Raw genomic sequence first — 20,012 nt, 5'->3', positions numbered from 1 at the left:
AATCAGCCTACAACTACAAGGGGGGAACTTGTCAATGATCTCAAGGCAGCTGGGACCACTGTCACCACGAAAAACCATTGGTACACATTACGACATAACGGATTGCAATCCTGCAGTGCCCGCAAGGTCCCCCTGCTCCGGAAGGCACATGTGACGGCCCGTCTGAAGTTTGCCAGTGAACACCTGGATGATGCCGAGAGTGATTGGGAGAAGGTGCTGTGGTCAGATGAGACAAAAATTGAGCTCTTTGGCATGAACTCAACTCGCCATGTTTGGAGGAAGAGAAATGCTGCCTATGACCCAAAGAACACCGTCCCCACTGTCAAGCATGGAGGTGGAAATGTTATGTTTTGGGGGTGTTTCTCTGCTAAGGGCACAGGACTACTTCACCGCATCAATGGGAGAATGGATGGGGCCATGTACCGTACAATTCTGAGTGACAACCTCCTTCCCTCCGCCAGGGCCTTAAAAATGGGTCGTGGCTGGGTCTTCCAGCACGACAATGACCCAAAAACATACAGCCAAGGCAACAAAGGAGTGGCTCAGGAAGAAGCACATTAGGGTCATGGAGTGGCCTAGCCAGTCACCAGACCTTAATCCCATTGAAAACTTATGGAGGGAGCTGAAGCTGCGAGTTGCCAAGCGACAGCCCAGAACTCTTAATGATTTAGAGATGATCTGCAAAGAGGAGTGGACCAAAATTCCTCCTGACATGTGTGCAAACCTCATCATCAACTACAGAAGACGTCTGACCGCTGTGCTTGCCAACAAGGGTTTTGCCACCAAGTATTAGGTCTTGTTTGCCAGAGGGATCAAATACTTATTTCCCTCTGCAGAATGCAAATAAATTCATATACTTTCCACAATGTGATTTTCCGGATTTAATTTGTGATGTGCTATCTCTCACTGTTACCAATAACCTACCCTTCAATTAGGGGCTGCTCATGTCTTTGTCAGTGGGCAAACTTACAAAATCAGCAAGGGATCAAATACTTATTTCCCCCACTGTATATAGATGATGTGGGGCAGAAGCTGGCCTCCATACAGGATCTGACTCTGTTGAATGCATTTGTACAGACGTGGAAGCTGTTCAAAAATACCATCCTGGAAGCCCAGGCCAGTTATATTCCATGTATTAAAAAAGAAGGAAGAAAAGCCAAACGACAGCCGGCTTGGTATAAAAGTGAGGCGAAGAAAGCTGTTACAGCTAAAAGAAAATACTTCAGAAAATGGAAGAAGGATTGGACTGAAAATAATAAGAAACAGCATATGGAATGGCAAGTCAAATGCAAAGCACTGATAAGGAAGGCAAAGATAGACTTTGAAAAAAAGATTGCGTTGAAGGCAAAAACGAACATTAAAATCTTTTTTACGTATAATAGAAAGAAGAAGTTGAGAAAATAATCAGTTGAACCACTAGATGACTAAAGGGTAAAAGGGGCACTAAGAGAAGAAGACAAAGCAACAGCAGAGAGATTAAATTAATTCTTTGCTTCAGTCTTCACCGAGGAAGACTTGCAAGAGATACCACTGTCAGAAATGGAATTCAAAGCTGGCGACTCAGAGGAACTGAATCAAATCTCTGTAAACCTGGAAGATGTAATGGCACAATTTGACAAATTGAAGAGTAGCAAATCACCTGGACTGGATGGTATTCACCCCAGAGTACTGATAGAATTGAAAAATGAACTTGCAGAACTATAGTTAGTAATATGTAATTTATCTTTAAAATTAAGCATGGTACCAGAAGATTGGAGAGTGGCCAATGTAAAGCCGAATTTTATAAAAAGGTTCCAGAGGTGATCTGGGAAATTACAGATCAGTGAACCTGATGTCGGTGCCAGGCAAAATGGTAGAGACAGCGAATGCTACATACCTGTAGAAGGTATTCTCCGAGGACAGCAGGCTGATTGTTCTCACTGATGGGTTGACGTCCTCGGCAGCCCCCTCCATCGGAAAGTTTACTAGCAAAGGCCTTTGCTAGTCCTCGCGCGCCCATGCGCACCGCGCATGCGCGGGCCGTCTTCCCCCGCCCGAAACCGGCTCGAGCCGGCCAGTCCAGTATGTAGCAAGACAATACACTTCAAGGGAAGACTCAACTCCAAAGGGGAGGCGGGCGGGTTTGTGAGAACAATCAGCCTGCTGTCCTCGGAGAATACCTTCTACAGGTATGTAGCATTCGCTTTCTCCGAGGACAAGCAGGCTGATTGTTCTCACTGATGGGGTATCCCTAGCCCCCAGGCTCACTCAAAACAACAACCATGGTCAATTGGGCCTCGCAACGGCGAGGACATTAATGAGATTGACCTAAAAAATTTACCAACTAACTGAGAGTGCAGCCTGGAACAGAACAAACAGGGGCCCTCGGGGGGTGGAGTTGGATCCTTAGCCCAAACAGGTTCTGAAGAACTGACTGCCCGAACCGACTGTCGCGTCGGGTATCCTGCTGCAGGCAGTAATGAGATGTGAATGTGTGGACAGATGACCACGTCGCAGCTTTGCAAATTTCTTCAATAGAGGCTGACTTCAAGTGGGCTACCGACGCAGCCATGGCTCTAACATTATGAGCCGTGACATGACCCTCAAGAGTCAGCCCCGCCTGGGCGTAAGTGAAGGAAATGCAATCTGCTAGCCAATTGGATATGGTGCGTTTCCCTACAGCCACTCCCCTCCTATTGGGGTCAAAGAAACAAACAATTGGGCGGGACTGTCTGTGGGGCTGTGTCCGCTCCAGATAGAAGGCCAATGCTCTCTTGCAGTCCAATGTGTGCAGCTGACGTTCAGCAGGGGCAGGAATGAGGACGGGGAAAGAAGGTTGGCAGACAATTGACTGGTTTAGATGGAACTCTGACACGACCTTTGGCAAGAACTTAGGGTGAGTGCGGAGGACTACTCTGTTATGATGAAATTTGGTGTAAGGGGCCTGGGCTACCAGGGCCTGAAGCTCACTGACTCTACGAGCTGAAGTAACTGCCACCAAGAAAATGACCTTCCAGTCAAGTACTTCAGATGGCAGGAATTCAGTGGCTCGAAAGGAGGTTTCATCAGCTGGGTGAGAACGACATTGAGATCCCATGACACTGTAGGAGGCTTGACAGGGGGCTTGACAACAGCAAGCCTCTCATGAAGCGAACAACTAAAGGGCTGTCCTGAGATCGGCTTACCTTCCACATGGTAATGGTAAGCACTGATTGCACTAAGGTGAACCCTTACAGAGTTGGTCTTGAGACCAGACTCAGACAAGTGCAGAAGGTATTCAAGCAGGGTCTGTGTAGGACAAGAGCGAGGATCTAGGGCCTTGCTGTCACACCAGACGGCAAACCTCCTCCAATGGAAGAAGTAACTTCTCTTAGTGGAATCTTTCCTGGAAGCAAGCAAGATGCGGGGAGACACCCTCTGACAGACCCAAAGAGGCAAAGTCTACGCCCTCAACATCCAGGCCGAAGAGCCAGCGACTGGAGGCTGGGATGCAGAAGTGCCCCTTCGTCCTGTGTGATGAGGGTCGGAAAACACTCCAATCTCTTACGGTTCTTCGGAGGACAACTCCAGAAGAAGAGGGAACCAGATCTGACGCGGCCAAAAGGAGCAATCAGAATCATGGTGCCTCGGTCTTGCTTGAGTTTCAACAAAGTCTTCCCCACCAGAGGTATGGAGGATAAGCATACAGCAGACCCTCCCCCCAGTCCAGGAGGAAGGCATCCGATGCCAGTCTGCCGTGGGCCTGAAGCCTGGAACAGAACTGAGGGACTTTGTGGTTCACTCGAGATGCGAAGAGATCTACCAAGGGGGTGCCCCACACCTGGAAGATCTGTCGTACCACACGGGAATTGAGCGACCACTCGTGAGGTTGCATAATCCTGCTCAACCTGTCGCCAGACTGTTGTTTACGCCTGCCAGATATGTGGCTTGGAGCCCCATGCCGTGACGGCGAGCCCAGAGCCACATGCTGACGGCTTCCTGACACAGGGGGCGAGATCCGGTTGCCCCCCTGCTTGTTGACATAGTACATGGCAACCTGGTTGTCTGTCTGAATTTGGATAATTTGGTGGACAGCCGATCTCTGAAAGCCTTCAGAGCGTTCCAGATCGCTCGTAACTCCAGAAGATTGATCTGCAGATCGCGTTCCTGGGAGGACCAGCTTCCTTGGGTGTGAAGCCCATCGACATGAGCTCCACATCCCAGGAGGGACGCATCCGTGGTCAGCACCTTTTGTGGCTGAGGAATTTGGAAGGGACGTCCCAGAGTCAAATTGGAGCAAATCGTCCACCAATAGGGATTTGAGAACCTCGTGGACAGGTGGATCACGTCCTCTAGACCCCCAGCGGCCTGATACCACTGGGAGGCTAGGGTCCATTGAGCAGATCTCATGTGAAGGCGGGCCATGGGAGTCACATGAACTGTGGAGGCCATGTGGCCCAGCAATCTCAACATCTGCCGAGCTGTGATCTGCTGGGACGCTCGCACCCGCGAGACGAGGGACAACAAGTTGTTGGCTCTCGTCTCTGGGAGATAGGCGCGAGCCGTCCGAGAATCCAGCAGAGCTCCTATGAATTCGAGTTTCTGCACTGGGAGAAGATGGGACTTTGGATAATTTATCACAAACCCCAGTAGCTCCAGGAGGCGAATAGTCATCTGCATGGACTGCAGGGCTCCTGCCTCGGATGTGTTCTTCACCAGCCAATCGTCGAGATATGGGAACACGTGCACCCCCAGCCTGCGAAGTGCCGCTGCTACTACAGCCAAGCACTTTGTGAACACCCTGGGCGCAGAGGCGAGCCCAAAGGGTAGCACACAGTACTGGAAGTGGCGTGTGCCCAGCTGAAATCGCAGATACTGTCTGTGAGCTGGCAGTATCGGGATGTGAGTGTAGGCATCCTAAAGTCCAGAGAGCATAGCCAATCGTTTTGGCTGAATCATGGGGAGGAGGGTGCCCAGGGGAAAGCATCCTGAACTTTTCTTTTACGAGATATTTGTTCAGGGCCCTTAGGTCTAGGATGGAACGCATCCCCCCTGTCTTCTTTTCCACAAGGAAGTACCTGGAATAGAATCCCAGCCCTTCCTGCCCGGATGGCACGGGCTCGACCGCATGGCGCTGAGAAGGGCGGAGAGTTCCTTCTGCAAGTACCTGCTTGTGCTGGAAGCTGTAAGACTGAGCTCCCGGTGGACAATTTGGAGGTTTTGAGGCCAAATTGAGGGTGTATCCTTGCCGGACTATTTGCAGAACCCACTGATCGGAGGTTATGAGAGGCCACCTTTGGTGAAAAGCTATCAACCTCCCCCCGACCGGCAGGTCGCCCGGCACTGACACTGGGATGTCGGCTATGCCCTGCTGGACCCAGTCAAAAGCTCGCCCCTTGCTTTTGCTGGGGAGCCGCGGGGCCTTGCTGAGGCGCACGCTGCTGACGAGAGCGAGCGCGCTGGGGCTTAGCCTTGGCCGCAGGCTGTCGGGAAGGAGGATTGTACCTACGCTTACCAGAAGCATAGGGACCAGTCTTCCTTCCCCCGAAAAATCTTCTACCTGTAGAGGTAGATGCTGAAGGCTGCCGGCGGGAGAACTTGTCGAATGCGGTGTCCCGCTGGTGGAGAGACTCTACCACCTGCTCGACTTTTTCCCCAAAAATGTTGTCCGCACGGCAAGGCGAGTCCGCAATCCGCTGCTGGAGTCTATTCTCCAGGTCGGCGGCACGCAGCCATGAGAGCCTGCGCATCACCACACCTTGAGCAGCGGCCCTGGACGCAACATCAAAAGTGTCATAAACTCCCTCTGGCCAGGAATTTTCTGCACGCCTTCAGCTGCCTGACCACCTCCTGAAAAGGCTTGGCTTGCTCAGGGGGAAGAGCATCAACCAAGCCCGCCAACTGCCGCACATTGTTCCGCATGTGTATGCTCGTGTAGAGCTGGTAAGACTGGATCTTGGCCACGAGCATAGAAGAATGGTAGGCCTTCCTCCCAAAGGAGTCTAAGGTTCTAGGGTCTTTGCCCGGGGGCGCCGAAGCATGCTCCCTAGAACTCTTAGCCTTCTTTAGGGCCAAATCCACAACTCCAGAGTCATGAGGCAACTGAGTGCGCATCAGCTCTGGGTCCCCATGGATCCGGTACTGGGACTCGATCTTCTTGGGAATGTGGGGATTACTTAATGGCTTGGTCCAGTTCGCAAGCAATGTCTTTTTCAGGACATGATGCAAGGGAACAGTGGACGCGTCCTTAGGTGGAGAAGGATAGTCCAGGAGCTCAAACATTTCAGACCCTGGGCTCGTCCTCCACAACCACCGGGAATGGATGGCCGTAGACATCTCCCGGACAAAGGAAGCGAAAGACAGACTCTCAGGAGGAGAAAGCTGCCTTTCAGGAGAGGGAGTGGGATCAGAAGGAAGACCCTCAGACTCTCCTCGTCAGAGAAATATCTGGGGTCTTCTTCGCCTCCCACGAGGCCTCACCCTCGGTGTCAGACACAAGTTCACGGACCTGTGTCTGCAACCTCGCCCGGCTCGACTCCGTGGAGCCACGTCCACGATGGGGGCGTCGAGAGGTAGACTCCCTCGCCCGCATCGGCGAAGCTCCCTCCGCCGACGTAGTCGGGAGCCTTCCTGGGAGGTGGCCGCGGTCGGCACCGGCACGCGGTACCGACGTCGGGGACCTCAACCTGGGCGATGGACCAGCCGGCGCCAAGACGCTCGACGGTACCGGGAGGCGCAAGCACCGCCGGTACCGGAGGAGTAGGGCGCAACAGCTCTTCCAGAATCTCTGGGAGAACGGCCGGAAGGCTCTCGTTCAGAGTGGCTGCAGAAAAAGGCTGAGAGGTCGATGCAGGCGTCGACGTCAGAACCTGTTCTGGGCGAGGAGGCTGTTCCGGGCTGTCCAGAGTGGAGCGCATCGACACCTCCTGAACAGAGGGTGAGCGGTCCTCTCGGTGCCGATGCCTGCTGGGTGCCGAATCCCTCGGCGACCCAGAGCTCTCGGTGCCGACACGGGGAGGAGACCGGTGTCGATGCTTCTTCGACTTCTTCCGAAGCATGTCACCGGAGCTCCCCGGCACCGACGAGGAGGACGTAGAATCCATCCGTCGCTTCCTCGGGGCCGAGACCGAAGAGGGGTCGATCCCGGGGGGGCTGTACCGCAGGAGCCCTCAGGGTAGGAGGAGACCCACCCGAAGGCTCACCGCCACCAGCAGGGGAATGGACAGCCCTCACCTGCACTCCTGACGATGCACCTCCGTCCGACGACATCAGCAGACGAAGTCTCGGTACCACCGACGTCGATGCAGTCGCCCGATGCCTCGGCGCCGATGCAGAGGTCCGATGCCTCGATGCAGTCGATGGAGCGGCAGCCAAGGAAGATGGTCCGGACGCTGACGACGTCGATGCACTCGATGCCTCCGGTGCCGATGCCGACGAAGAGCCCGAGAACAAAACGTTCCACTGGGCTAATCTCGCTACCTGAGTCCGCCTTTGTAACAGGGAACACAGACTGCAGTTCTGAGGGCGGTGCTGGGCCCCTAGACACTGAAGACACACAGTGAGCAAGATTACCCGGGCGCACTGGGTGCACTTCTTGAAGCCGCTGGAAGGCTTCGATGTCATGGGCGGAAAAATCACGCCGGCGAAATCAAAGGCCGAAATGGCGAAAATTGAAGCACCAAAATTTAAAGGGAGAAAAATCTCGACCGAGGCCAAACTAGGCCTACCCCGACAACGAAAGAAAACTTACGGGGCAAAAGCTGTGAAAAGTACGGGAAGGGCAGAAAACCCGAAAGGGTCTTCCGGAACACTTCCCGAACTTTTTTAAAGAAAAACAAGGAAAAAACACGTCGAAAAGGACGCGCGAGGTCGACTCTCTGGGGCACGAACGGCGTAACACGACCGTACCGAGCGCGGACGAAAGAAGACTGGCCGGCTCGAGCCGGTTTCGGGCGGGAAGACGGCCGCGCATGCGCGGTGTGCATGGGCGCGCGAGGACTAGCAAAGGCCTTTGCTAGTAAACTTTCCGATGGAGGGGGCTGCCGAGGACGTCAACCCATCAGTGAGAACAAGCAGCCTGCTTGTCCTCGGAGAATATTATTAAGAACAAAATTACAGCACATATTCAAAAGCATGGATTAATGAGAAAAAGCCAAAATGGACTTAGTAAAGGGAAATCTTGCCTCACCAATCTATTACATTTCTTTGAAGGTGTGAACAAACACATGGATAAAGGTGAAACGGTCGATATTGTGTATCTGGATTTTCAAAAGGCATTTGACAAAGTACCTCATGAAAGACTCCAGAGGAAATTGGAGAGTCATGGGATAGGAGGTAGTGTTCTATTGTGGACAAAATATTGATTAAATGATAGAAAACAGAGAGTAGGGTTAAATGGTCAGTATTCTCAATGTAGAAGGGTAGATAGTGGGGCTTCCCCAGGCATCTGTGCTGGGACCGTTGCTTTTCAACATATTTATAAATGATCTAGAGATGGGAGTAACTAGTGAGGTAATTAAATTTGCTGATGACACAAAGTTATTCAAAGTTGTTAAATTTGCAAGAGGACTGTGAAAAATGCAAGAGGACCATACGAGACTGGGAGACTGGGCATCCAAATGGCAGATGACATTTAATATGAGCAAGTGCAAAGTGATATATGTGGGAAAGAGGAACCCAAACTATAGCTACGTAATCACAGCCCAGGAAAGGATCTAGGTGTCATCGTTTATGATACGTTGAAATCCTCTGCTCAGTGTGCAGCGGCGGCTAAGAAAGCAAATAGAATGTTAAGTATTATTAGGAAAGGAATGGAAAATAAAAATGAGGAAGTTATAATGCCTTTGTATCGCTCCATCGTGCGACTGCACCTCGGTGTGCAATTTTGGTCACCGTATCTCAAAAAAGGTATGGTGGAATTAGAAAAGGTACAGAGAAGGGCAACGAAAATGATAAAAGGGATGGGACGACTTCCCCATGAGGAAAGGCTAAAGCAGCTAGGGTTCTTCAGCTTTGAGAAGAGATGGCTGAGGGGAGATATGATAGAAGTCTATAAATTAATGAATGGAATGGAACGGGTAGACGTGAACTACTTGTTTACTCTTTCCAAAAATACTAGGACTAGGGGGCACACAATGAAGCTACAAAGTAGCAAATTTAAAACAAATCGGAGAAAACATTTCTTTACTCAACGTGTAATTAAACTCTGGAATTCGTTGCCAGAGAACGAAGTAAAAGCAGCTAGCTTAGCCGGGTTTATAAAAGGTTTGGATAGCTTCCTAAAAGAAAAGTCCATAAGCCATTATTAAAATGGGGAAGATCCACTGCTTATTTCTAGGATAAGCAGCATAAAATGTATTGTACTGTTCTGGGATCTTGTCACGTACTTGTGACATGGATTGGCCACTGTTGGAAACAGGATGCTAGGCCTGATGGACTTTTGGTCTGTTCCAGTATGGTAATACGTATGTACTTATGGCCATTTTCAAACATCCAAGGGAAAAACACACAAAAACAAGCCACTGGGATGTCTGAGGGCTAGCAGTCCTACTAAACTGGCCACAAAAACATTCCAGCAGAGCAGTGGGGCAGCCTAGGGGACACTGCAGTGACCTTCATATAAAAGGTCCCAGATACACATCATGTCGTAACCCCCTAATAATGTATGGTGAGCCCTCCAGGAAAAGCAAATAATGTACTGTACCCAACTGTACACCACTACAATAGCCCTTAAGCCTGCAGGTGTCACCTATATGTGGGTACAGTAGGTATTTCGTGGGGTTTGGGTCACTCTCACTGTCTACCACAAGTATACTAGTTACAACGGTATATGGGCCTAGGTCCCCTTCTCTACAGTCCAATGCACCAACCACTACGGTACTTTAGGGATCTGCTTGCTGCTCTAACAGGAATGACAATTATATCTGCAGCTGTGATAGAGCCTGGTACCATATGTACTGTCACTTTCACCTGTTACGGGGGTGGCAGGGGGTCAGTGACCCTGAAGGATTAAGGAGGATGTCTTGCCTTTATCTTGCCAGTGGTCATCTGGTCAGTTTGGGCAACTTTTTTGCACTTAGTCATTATTGAAACAGGTCTAGCTAATATTGTTCTACTTTTTGTCCTGAACATTTTACAATGTTCCGTTATTGCAGAAAAACATCCAAATTGTAAGCCCAATCTAGTCCCACCCAAAACACATCTCCAACATGCTCCTTTGAGATTTAGACGAACTGCATAGAAAAACGTCTTAAAAATAAGTTTTGAAAATAGCGATTTGGATGTTTTTGTGAAAAAAGTCTCTCTGCCACTTTGTGCCTTTTTTTTTTAATGCTTTTCTATTTCGAAAATGAGTCTCATAATGTGTTAGGTGCAACATATTATAAATATTGAATTAAGATTAAAACTGCAAAACATTTTTCTAATGCCTGTTTATCCAAATATGTAACTACATGTGACAAAACTGGCATACTTAATTATTGGCTGCTGCATGCCATGCTACCTGGTATGCTATGGCCATAGAATGTATAAGACTTAACTAGTTTTGGAATTAACATCCGCCTGGACTTAAGCTGATTTTGGAAACAAATCTTATTTTAACTTGGCTGCAGGCAAGTGACAAACACACCTTTCATCTCAACAATTAATTACACTGTTAGATAACAATATCCTTTGTCCATATGAAACTATATCTCATTTGTTGCTGAAAGTGGACTTAGCAGGTTTTGGAAATAAGTCCTTCAATTGGGGATCAACACACTGCATCTAAAACACCTAACTTGTGGTGTTCACTTATAGTGTTGCCCCTATGGTCTTAGTTTCTTTACTTGTGTGCAATATAGTATCATTATTTACTAATTTCACCAAAACACTAGGGGCATAGCCAGCCCTCCTATTTGGGGATAGGGCCCAGAGGTGGATGTGGGGGGGGGTGCAATGCATTCCTTCCCTCCCTCCCAATCCCCCAGTGCACCAAAAATATCACCTTTCCTGGAGGGATGCCGAAGCCCCTCCTTTGAAGTCCACTCTATCCGCCTTTTCTCTCCTCTGCCTCTTCGAATAGCGGTCATTTATCGTCCCCCTGATAAGTCCCTTTCATCCTTTCTCAGTGACTTTGACGCCTGGCTTGCCTTCTTCCATGATCCTTCCTCCCCCTCTCTCATCCTTGGTGACTTTAATATTCCTGCTAATGATCCTTCCAACTCTTATATTTCCAAGTTACTCGCTTTAACGTCGTCCTTTAATCTCCAACTATGCTCCACCTCCCCCACTCATCAAAATGGTCACTGTCTTGATCTCATCTTCTCCTCCAACTGTTCACCTTCTAGTTTCCTTGCCTCTGATCATCCCTCCTCTGATCACCATCTTATAACTTTCACACTTAAATCTCCTCCCTCCCAGTCCCGTCCTATCCTATCTAATTTATCTAGGAATCTTCACGATATAGACCCTTCATCTCTATCCTCCCATGTTTCAAACCTCCTCTCTACTGTGGCACCATCCACGTCTGTCAACGAGGCTGTTTCTTCTTACAACAATACTCTATCCTCTGCCTTAGACACTCTTGCACCTTTGATGACCCGCCCTGTAAGGCGTACAAAACCCCAACCTTGGCTGACTTCTAATATCCGCTACCTACGTTCCTGTACCCGCTCCGCCGAACGCCTCTGGCGGAAATCTCGGGCCCTTGCTGATTTCTTACACTTTAAGTTCATGCTGACCTCCTTCCAATCTTCTCTTTTACGTGCCAAACAGGATTATTATATCCAACTGACCAACTCTCTTGGCTCTAATCCTCGACTTCTCTTCACCACATTGAACTCTCTCCTCAAGGTGCCCCCTCCCCCAACTCCCCCTTCATTATCTCCTCAGACCCTTGCTGAATTCTTTCACAACAAGGTTCAAAAGATAAACCTTGCTTTCTCTACCTCACCAGCTCTCCCTCCACTAGTCCGTTCCCCTCTCTCTCCTTCCCCTCATTCCCTTTCCTCCTTTCCTGAAGTTACTATTGAGGAAACTACACTTCTCCTTTCTTCCTCAAAATGTACCACCTGTTCCTCTGACCCCATTCCCACCCACCTTCTTAATGCCATCTCTCCTACTCTTATTCCTTTTATCTGTCACATTCTCAACCTCTCACTTTCCACTGCGACTGTCCCTGCTGCCTTTAAACATGCTGTGGTCACACCTCTCCTTAAGAAGCCTTCACCTGACCCTACTTGTCCCTCTAATTACCGACCCATCTCCCTCCTTCCTTTTCTCTCCAAATTACTTGAGCGTGCTGTTCACCGCCGCTGCCTTGATTTTCTCTCCTCACATGCTATTCTTGACCCACTACAATCTGGTTTTCGCCCTCTCCACTCAACCGAAACTGCGCTTACTAAAGCCTCCAATGACCTATTACTGGCTAAATCCAGAGGTCAATATTCCATCCTCATTCTTCTTGATCTTTCCGCTGCTTTTGACACTGTCGATCACAGCATACTTCTCGATACCCTGTCCTCACTTGGATTCCAGGGATCTGTTCTTTCCTGGTTCTCTTCCTACCTCTCCCTCCGCACCTTTAGTGTTCACTCTGGTGGATCCTCTTCTACTTCTATTCCTCTGCCTGTCGGCGTACCTCAGGGTTCTGTTCTTGGTCCCCTCCTCTTTTCTATCTACACTTCTTCCCTTGGTTCATTAATCTCATCCCATGGCTTTTCCTACCATCTCTATGCTGATGACTCCCAAATCTACCTTTCTACCCCTGATATCTCACCTTGCATCCAAACCAAAGTTTCAGCGTGCTTGTCTGACATTGCTGCCTGGATGTCTCGCCACCTGAAATTAAATATGACCAAAACCGAGCTTCTCATTTTCCCCCCCAAATCCACCTCCCCGCTCCCCCCGTTTTCTATTTCTGTTGATGGCGCTCTCATTCTCCCTGTCTCCTCAGCTCGAAACCTTGGGGTCATCTTTGACTCTTCTCTCTCCTTCTCTGCTCATATCCAGCAGACCACCAAGACCTGTCGTTTCTTTCTTTACAACATCCGTAAAATCCGCCCCATTCTTTCCGAGCACTCTACCAAAACCCTCATCCACACCCTTGTCACCTCTCGTTTAGACTACTGCAATCTGCTTCTTGCTGGCCTCCCACTTAGTCACCTCTCCCTCTCCAGTCGGTTCAAAACTCTGCTGCCCGTCTCATCTTCCGCCAGGGTCGCTTTACTCATACTACCCCTCTCCTCAAGACCCTTCACTGGCTCCCTATCTGTTTTCGCATCCTGTTCAAACTTCTTCTACTAACCTATAAATGTATTCACTCTGCTGCTCCCCAGTATCTCTCCACACTCGTCCTTCCCTACACCCCTTCCCGTGCACTCCGCTCCATGGATAAATCCTTCTTATCTGTTCCCTTCTCCACTACTGCCAACTCCAGACTTCGCGCCTTCTGTCTCGCTGCACCCTACGCCTGGAATAAACTTCCTGAGCCCCTACGTCTTGCCCCATCCTTGGCCACCTTTAAATCTAGACTGAAAGCCCACCTCTTTAACATTGCTTTTGACTCGTAACCACTTGTAACCACTCGCCTCCACCTACCCTCCTCTCTTCCTTCCCGTTCACATTAATTGATTTGATTTGCTTACTTTATTTATTTTTTGTCTATTAGATTGTAAGCTCTTTGAGCAGGGACTGTCTTTCTTCTATGTTTGTGCAGCGCTGCGTACGCCTTGTAGCGCTATAGAAATGCTAAATAGTAGTAGTAGTAGTAGTAGTAGCCATACCTCATCCTCGCGCTGCTGCAGCACACAAGAAGTCAGCAGTGTGCTGCCAGCCACCGATGCCAGGACTCCACAAGCATGCTCAGTTCTTATGCAAACTGAGCATGTGCAACGTGTTCCGGCGTCAGTGGCACACAGCCAACGTCTTCTGCACTGCAGTAGCGTGAGGAGGAGAACAGCAGCTTGGCAACAAATTTCTTTGGCTAGCGGGGCTTTGGCATCACCACCAGCCATTTAATGGGAGCTACACGTTAGGAGGTGGTCTAAGCCCAAAGTGTGTGTGTAGGGGGGGGCACCCAGTCTCCCAAGCCTCCCCCCGCTACTGCAATGTTCCACTGCCAAATCAGTGTTTCCTTCAGCAGTGGAACATAGGGTGTTCTTTATTCAGGCAGTTAATTTGCCACGGAGCTGAACATTTTGTCAAGGGACATAAAGCTATGTGCAACTCACAGCACAATGTAGGATGGCACTGAATATTATCTGATAATAGGGTATATACTCATAGTTTGTACCTGCTACAAGAAAATGCTTAATTATTGCAGTCATAGTCATGGACAAAATGCAAGCTGCAGTGTCTCACCTGAACTTCTGAATCAGCATCCACATGCTGTACCTGGAACCAGGTGTCTCTATTGTGGTACTTTTGCAGGTCTTCTTTCTGTATAGCAACTTTTCCTGAAATTACAATGACAAAAGTAAACGTCTATGCCATTCACTTCAATTCAAACCAATTAGATGGATGAATGACAAAATCCACTAATTTTTAAGCAAAACAATATCCCTATCCTCTTATATTTCTTTTTCCTGTCATTGCCTTCATACTCAAAAGTGAGTTTGACAGTACCATCGATGCAGTAAAATCAATACACATTTTCTTCTAACCCACTTTGGAGAGCAAATCTATAAAAGGGCATCTATAGTAAAGCACCTAGAAGGAACTTACTGGGAGCCTGTTCTATAAGGGAACCAATAGAAAAATTATGTTCTTACCTGATACTTTTCTTTCCTTTAGTTGCAGCAGACAAATCCAGAAACTGGTGGGTTGTGTCCATCTACCAGCAGGTGGGGATAGAGTTCCTGTACTGAAGTGACATTGCACAGCTGGCCCCTTTGTCAGTCAGTATAAGTTTCATCACAAAGCACAAGAAAAACGGAAACACAAAAGAGCCTTCCTCACAAGACAGACAATCAGAACTTGGCAGACACTAGTGGCATCCAAAGCCAGTCAGAAACATGCCTGTGAGAACAGAACCTGTCCCACGACAGAAGCATTCTGTGCCTAAAGAAGAGGAAAAGCTCAATGTAGGATCCCCCATAACAGAAACCCTTATCCACGAGAACAGCCAGGAGCTTGACGCTAGGGTGGAATGTTGGATTCATCTGCTACAACTAAAGGAAAGAAAATTATCAGGTAAGAACATCATTGTTCCTTCCTTAGCCTTCGCAACAGATGAATCCAGAAACTGGTGGGATGTAAAAAAAAGCACTCCTTACGTAGGGTGGGTAGCCACTGCTCCCCAAGAAAAAACAGCTGCGCCAAATGCCATATTCGCCCACATGGTCACATCCAATCGGTAATGTTGCTTAAAAGTATGGCAGGAGACCCATGTAGCCACCCAACAGATCTCCTCTAGCAAAAACACGAGCGTTTCCACCCACGAAGTTGCCTGGGTCCAAGTAGAATGAGCCTGCAAAGCCAGCTGGAGAATACGCACTGCCAACAGGAAGGCAGCTGAAACTGCCTCATTAATTTATTGAGCAATGGTCACTTTGGATGCCGTAGTGCCAATATTTGGACCCAAAAGAAGGACAAAGAGATGATCCATCCTGCAGAAGTCATTAGTCAACTGATGGTACTGGAGAAGCACCCTCCACACATCCAAAGAATGCAAGCCAGCAAAGTCTACCAGATAGTCCTCCCACTGAACAGACAGAAGGAAAAGCGGCTTATTAAGATGAAAGACCAAAACGACCTTACGTAAAAAAAGAAGGGACTGTATGGATCATCATACCCTTGTTGGAAAGCCGAAGGAACGGGTCTCTGCAGGACAATGCCTGAATCTCTGACACTCGGCGGGCCTATGCTATCGCAACAAGGAACACCGCCTTCAGTGTAAGATCTTTTTCTGTAGCCCTGCGCAACGACAGTGCTCACTGCAGAGCTTTAAGAACCAGATTAAGGCTTCATTCTGAACATGGGCATCTAAGCGGAGGTCGAAGATAATTTGCCCCCTTTAATAAACTCACTACATCCAGATGGGCTGCCAGAGAGAAGCCCGCCAAATGCCCTCAATAACAGGTGAGAGCTGCCACCTGAACCCAGAGCGATTTGAAGGCCAAGCCCTTCTGAAGACCGTCCTGCAGGAAATCAAGCAACTAACTCAAGGAGAGCCATGAGAGATCCCATGCCTGGGATGCATGCCATGCTTAAAAGGTGCACCACACCTTGGCACAAGCTGTAGTCGATCTCTTCTGAGCATGCAGAAGAGTTGCAATCACTGTTTCCAAATAACCCTTCCGCCGAACTCTCGCCTCTCAAGAGCCAGGCCATAAGACCAAAGGAAGTCACTGGGAGCCACATCGGTTCATCCACCAGGAGTAGAACCAAATCCACATCCCAGGGCCTTCGGGGCCAGTCTGGTGAAACTAAAATGACCAGACCTCTGTGACACCCTATCCTGTGCATAGTACGACCGATCAACAGCCATGGAGAAAAGACATACTGCAGGTCTGACTCCGGCCATGGCTGGAGAAGCGTGTCAAGCCCCTCGGACCCCCTGTTTTTGGCTGAAAAACAGGAGCACCTTCATGTTCACCCGGGTCATGGCATGCCCCACCGCTACTTGATCAGGCGGAAGGTCTCCTCAAAGAACTCCCACACCGCCTGGTCCAAGACATTGAGGCTGAGAAAGTATGCCTGCACATTGAGGTTCTCCGCAGTACAAACCACTGAGACATATAGGAGATAAGCTTCCGTCCACCGCATGAGGTCCTGAGCCTCCGAGGCCAGCACCAGACTCCGCGTGCCACCCTGGCGATTGATGTAAGCCACTGCCATTGCATTGTTGGAGAGGACACGCACCGGTTTGCCTCCAGCATTTCCTGATAGGCCAGGAGCGCACATGCAATGGCCCACAGTTCCAGCATGTTGATCGGTCAATGCAACTCCCACTCAGACCAGCACCCTTGTGTGTAACAGTGGAGACAATGAGCCCCCATCCCATCAAGCTGGCATCCATCATCACCACCACCACCCACTGAGGGGAGGCCAACGGCTTCCCCCACCACAGGTTCAATGATTGGAGCCACTAGACCATGCTCATCCATGCACGAGATAACCACCAAAGACGCCGCTGATAATCCTGTGACATCAGCGATTAATGACTCAACAGAGGTTGTTGTAATGGATGCATTTGTGCCTTGGCCCAGGGAACCACCTCCAGGGTGGCTGCCCTAGGGCCCAAAATCTGTACATAATCCCAGGTCCGGGGGCTTGGTATATCCAAGAGGCCACACACCTGACCTTGCAGCTTGGTTCGCCTGAGCTCTGGGAGGAATACCCGCCCCCAAGTGGTGTCGGACTGTGCCCCCAAATACTCCAGAGACTGGGATGGAACTGGAGAGCTCTTGGGAAAGTGAAGATACTTACCTGTAGCAGGTATTCTCTGAGGACAGCAGGCTGATTGTTCTCACAATTGGGTCGTCGTCCGCGGCGGCCCAGGAACCGGTAAACATTCTGCTACCAAAACTCAAGCCAGTTACCCAGGTAAAATAAATATATTTTTTAACATGTATAGTGAGTGTAATGCTGCTGGTGGGCTTCTGGGTGGATGTGGGCTCTTCACTGCCTAGGAGAAAAAAAGGTATAGTTAATCATTTTTCCCTAGGCAGTGAAGAGCTCACCCCCACCCAGAAACTCACCTTAGTGGGTTTCTGGGTGGGGGTAGGCTCAGTGCCCAGGAGTGGAGGAGTAGCCTAGTGGTTAGTGCAATGGACTTTGATCCTGGGGAACTGAGTTAAATTCCCACTGTAGCTCCTTGTGACTCTGGCCAAATCACTTCACCCTCCACTGCCCCCGGTACAAAATAAGTACCTGAATATATGTAAACCACTTTGAATGTAGTTGCAAAAACCTCAGAAAGGCGGTATATCAAGTTCCATTTCCCTTTTAAAATTATATGTTGGTGGGTTTTGGGGTGGGGATGGTCTCCGCAGTGTCCAGGTTAAAAAAAAATCTTTATATTTAATGTAGGCAGGTTCCTGGGTGAGGGTGGCCTCTGCAGTGCCATTAAAACCCAAAAGGTTTTATATTTAATGCTAATGTGCTTCGGGGAGGGGGGGGGGGGGGAGATGTCAGACTATGAGGGGATGGGGTAGGACAGGGCTGACACTAGGCTACAGGAAGGGGTGGGGGTTAGAGTGGAGCTGAGTAGAGGAGTGGCCTAGTGGTTAGGGTGGTGGACTTTGGTCCTGGGGAATGAGGAACTGAGTTCGATTCCTGGCACAGGCAGCTCCTTGTGACTCTGGGCAAGTCACTTAACCCTCCATTGCCTGCCGCATTGAGCCTGCCATGAGTGGGAAAGCGCAGGGTACAAATGTAACAACAACAACAACAACAACAACAACAAAAAACAACTATGGGATGAATAATGGGGATGGGAAGGGGTGATGATGGGCTATGGGTGGGATTGGGGGGTTGGGTAGAGAAGGGAAGGGAAGGGCTGATGCCGGGCTATGGGGGTGGATGGATGGGTAGGGAAGCAAAGTTTGAAGGATATAATTGCTGTGATTATATTGTAGGATCCTGTCATGTGTGCTGAGATGTTTGCCATTATAGTACAGTTACGCCTGGTCAAGTTTAAGATGTGGGATAATATAACTATATTTAAAAATACGGGTATTGGTTTTGCTGTATGTTGATGCAGGGCAGATGTTGGGCATACTACTTAGAAATCCATCATCAAGTGCATTCTAATGTATTATTTTTTAGTATCCCAAGAAACACTACTCATACCTATATACATAGTGCCCACCCATATTAGCTCTGGGCCCACCCAAAATGTTAGGTCTGGCTACGCCACTGCCACCAGAGTTGATATCCTCATGTTAGCCCTCAAGTCACTTCATTGGCTCCTTATCCGTTTCCGCATACAATTCAAACTCCTCTTATTGATTTACAAGTGTATTCACTCTGCAGCTCCTCAGTACCTCTCCACTCTTATCTCTCCTTACACTCCTTCCTGGGAACGCCGTTCATTGGGTAAATCTCTCTTACCTGTACCCTTCTCCTCCACTGCTAACTCCTGACTTCCTGAATCAGTACGTCAAGCTCCAGCTCTGGCCGTCTTCAAAACTAGGCTAAAAGCCCACCTTTTGAGGCCGCTTTTAACTCCTAACTCCTATTTACGTGTTCAGTACCCATGTCTGTTTTATAATTCCCACCTTAAGTAATTCCCTTATTTGTCCTGTTTGTCTGTCTTGATTAGATAAGATCTGTCAAGCAGGGACTGCCTCTTACATGTTAAATAATAGCAGAAGTAGTAATAAGCTAGGAGTATAGGTAAAATAACACAGTTGGTCTATAGGAGCTGAGCTCAGTATGCTAGACACAGTTTTTAAGACAGTGGTTAGTCAAAGAGTTTTCATAACACAGCTGTACCACCTTCTTTCCCACAGAACACTGATATGGTACCCTGCAACATACAGGAAGTACCAAGTTGGATCATTCCAATGGGCCATCAAGTCCAGCTTCCTATCTCCAACAGTGGTCAGTCTAGGTCATGTAGAAGTAGGTGGCAGGTCTTACTGGGAAGATTTTTTCCCCCAATGACCATTCCCAGAAATAAGAGGTGGAGATCTCTACATCTTCCTAACTAATGGCTGTTAATGGACTTGTCCTCCAGAAACTCATCTCCAGCTCTATTAACCTAGACCACATTCTCTGACAACAAATTCTATATCTAAAATGTGCACTGACAGAATGCTTTAGAGGGACATTTTTTATATGATATCTAAGTCCAACTTTTGATGTTTTGCTCAAAACGTCCAAAATTCAAATGGGGAATATAATCATTTTCGAAACAAAAAAACGTCTATTTTATTTCTGAAAATTGCTGTTTTCTAGATGTTTATCTTTTTGCTCCATTAAAAAAAAAAAAAAAAAAAATCCATCTGCAAAACATAGAAAATCAAGCCATTGTGATGAATGAGGGGCTAGCATTTTTAGTAGACTGGTCTCCTAGACATCCCAGAACAGCAGTAGAGCACTCTAGGGAGCACTGCAGTCAAATTCAT

At 48.7% G+C, this 20,012-nt stretch overlaps 1 protein-coding gene across 1 annotated transcript in view; it reads right to left on the bottom strand.

The window, feature by feature from the left end:
- The window catches only part of RASA3 (RAS p21 protein activator 3), a 615,753-nt gene that overhangs the window by 241,821 nt on the left and 353,920 nt on the right, over nt 1–20,012 (bottom strand). The window contains exon 4 of the mRNA XM_030201492.1: nt 14,299–14,393. Coding sequence (XP_030057352.1) covers nt 14,299–14,393 — 95 coding nt within the window. The remainder of the gene's footprint in view (nt 1–14,298; nt 14,394–20,012) is intronic.

Source organism: Microcaecilia unicolor, chromosome 4 (genome assembly GCF_901765095.1).
Source record: "Microcaecilia unicolor chromosome 4, aMicUni1.1, whole genome shotgun sequence".
NCBI classification, from domain to species: Eukaryota; Metazoa; Chordata; class Amphibia; order Gymnophiona; family Siphonopidae; genus Microcaecilia; species Microcaecilia unicolor.
This window is presented reverse-complemented; position numbering and strand designations above follow the sequence as displayed.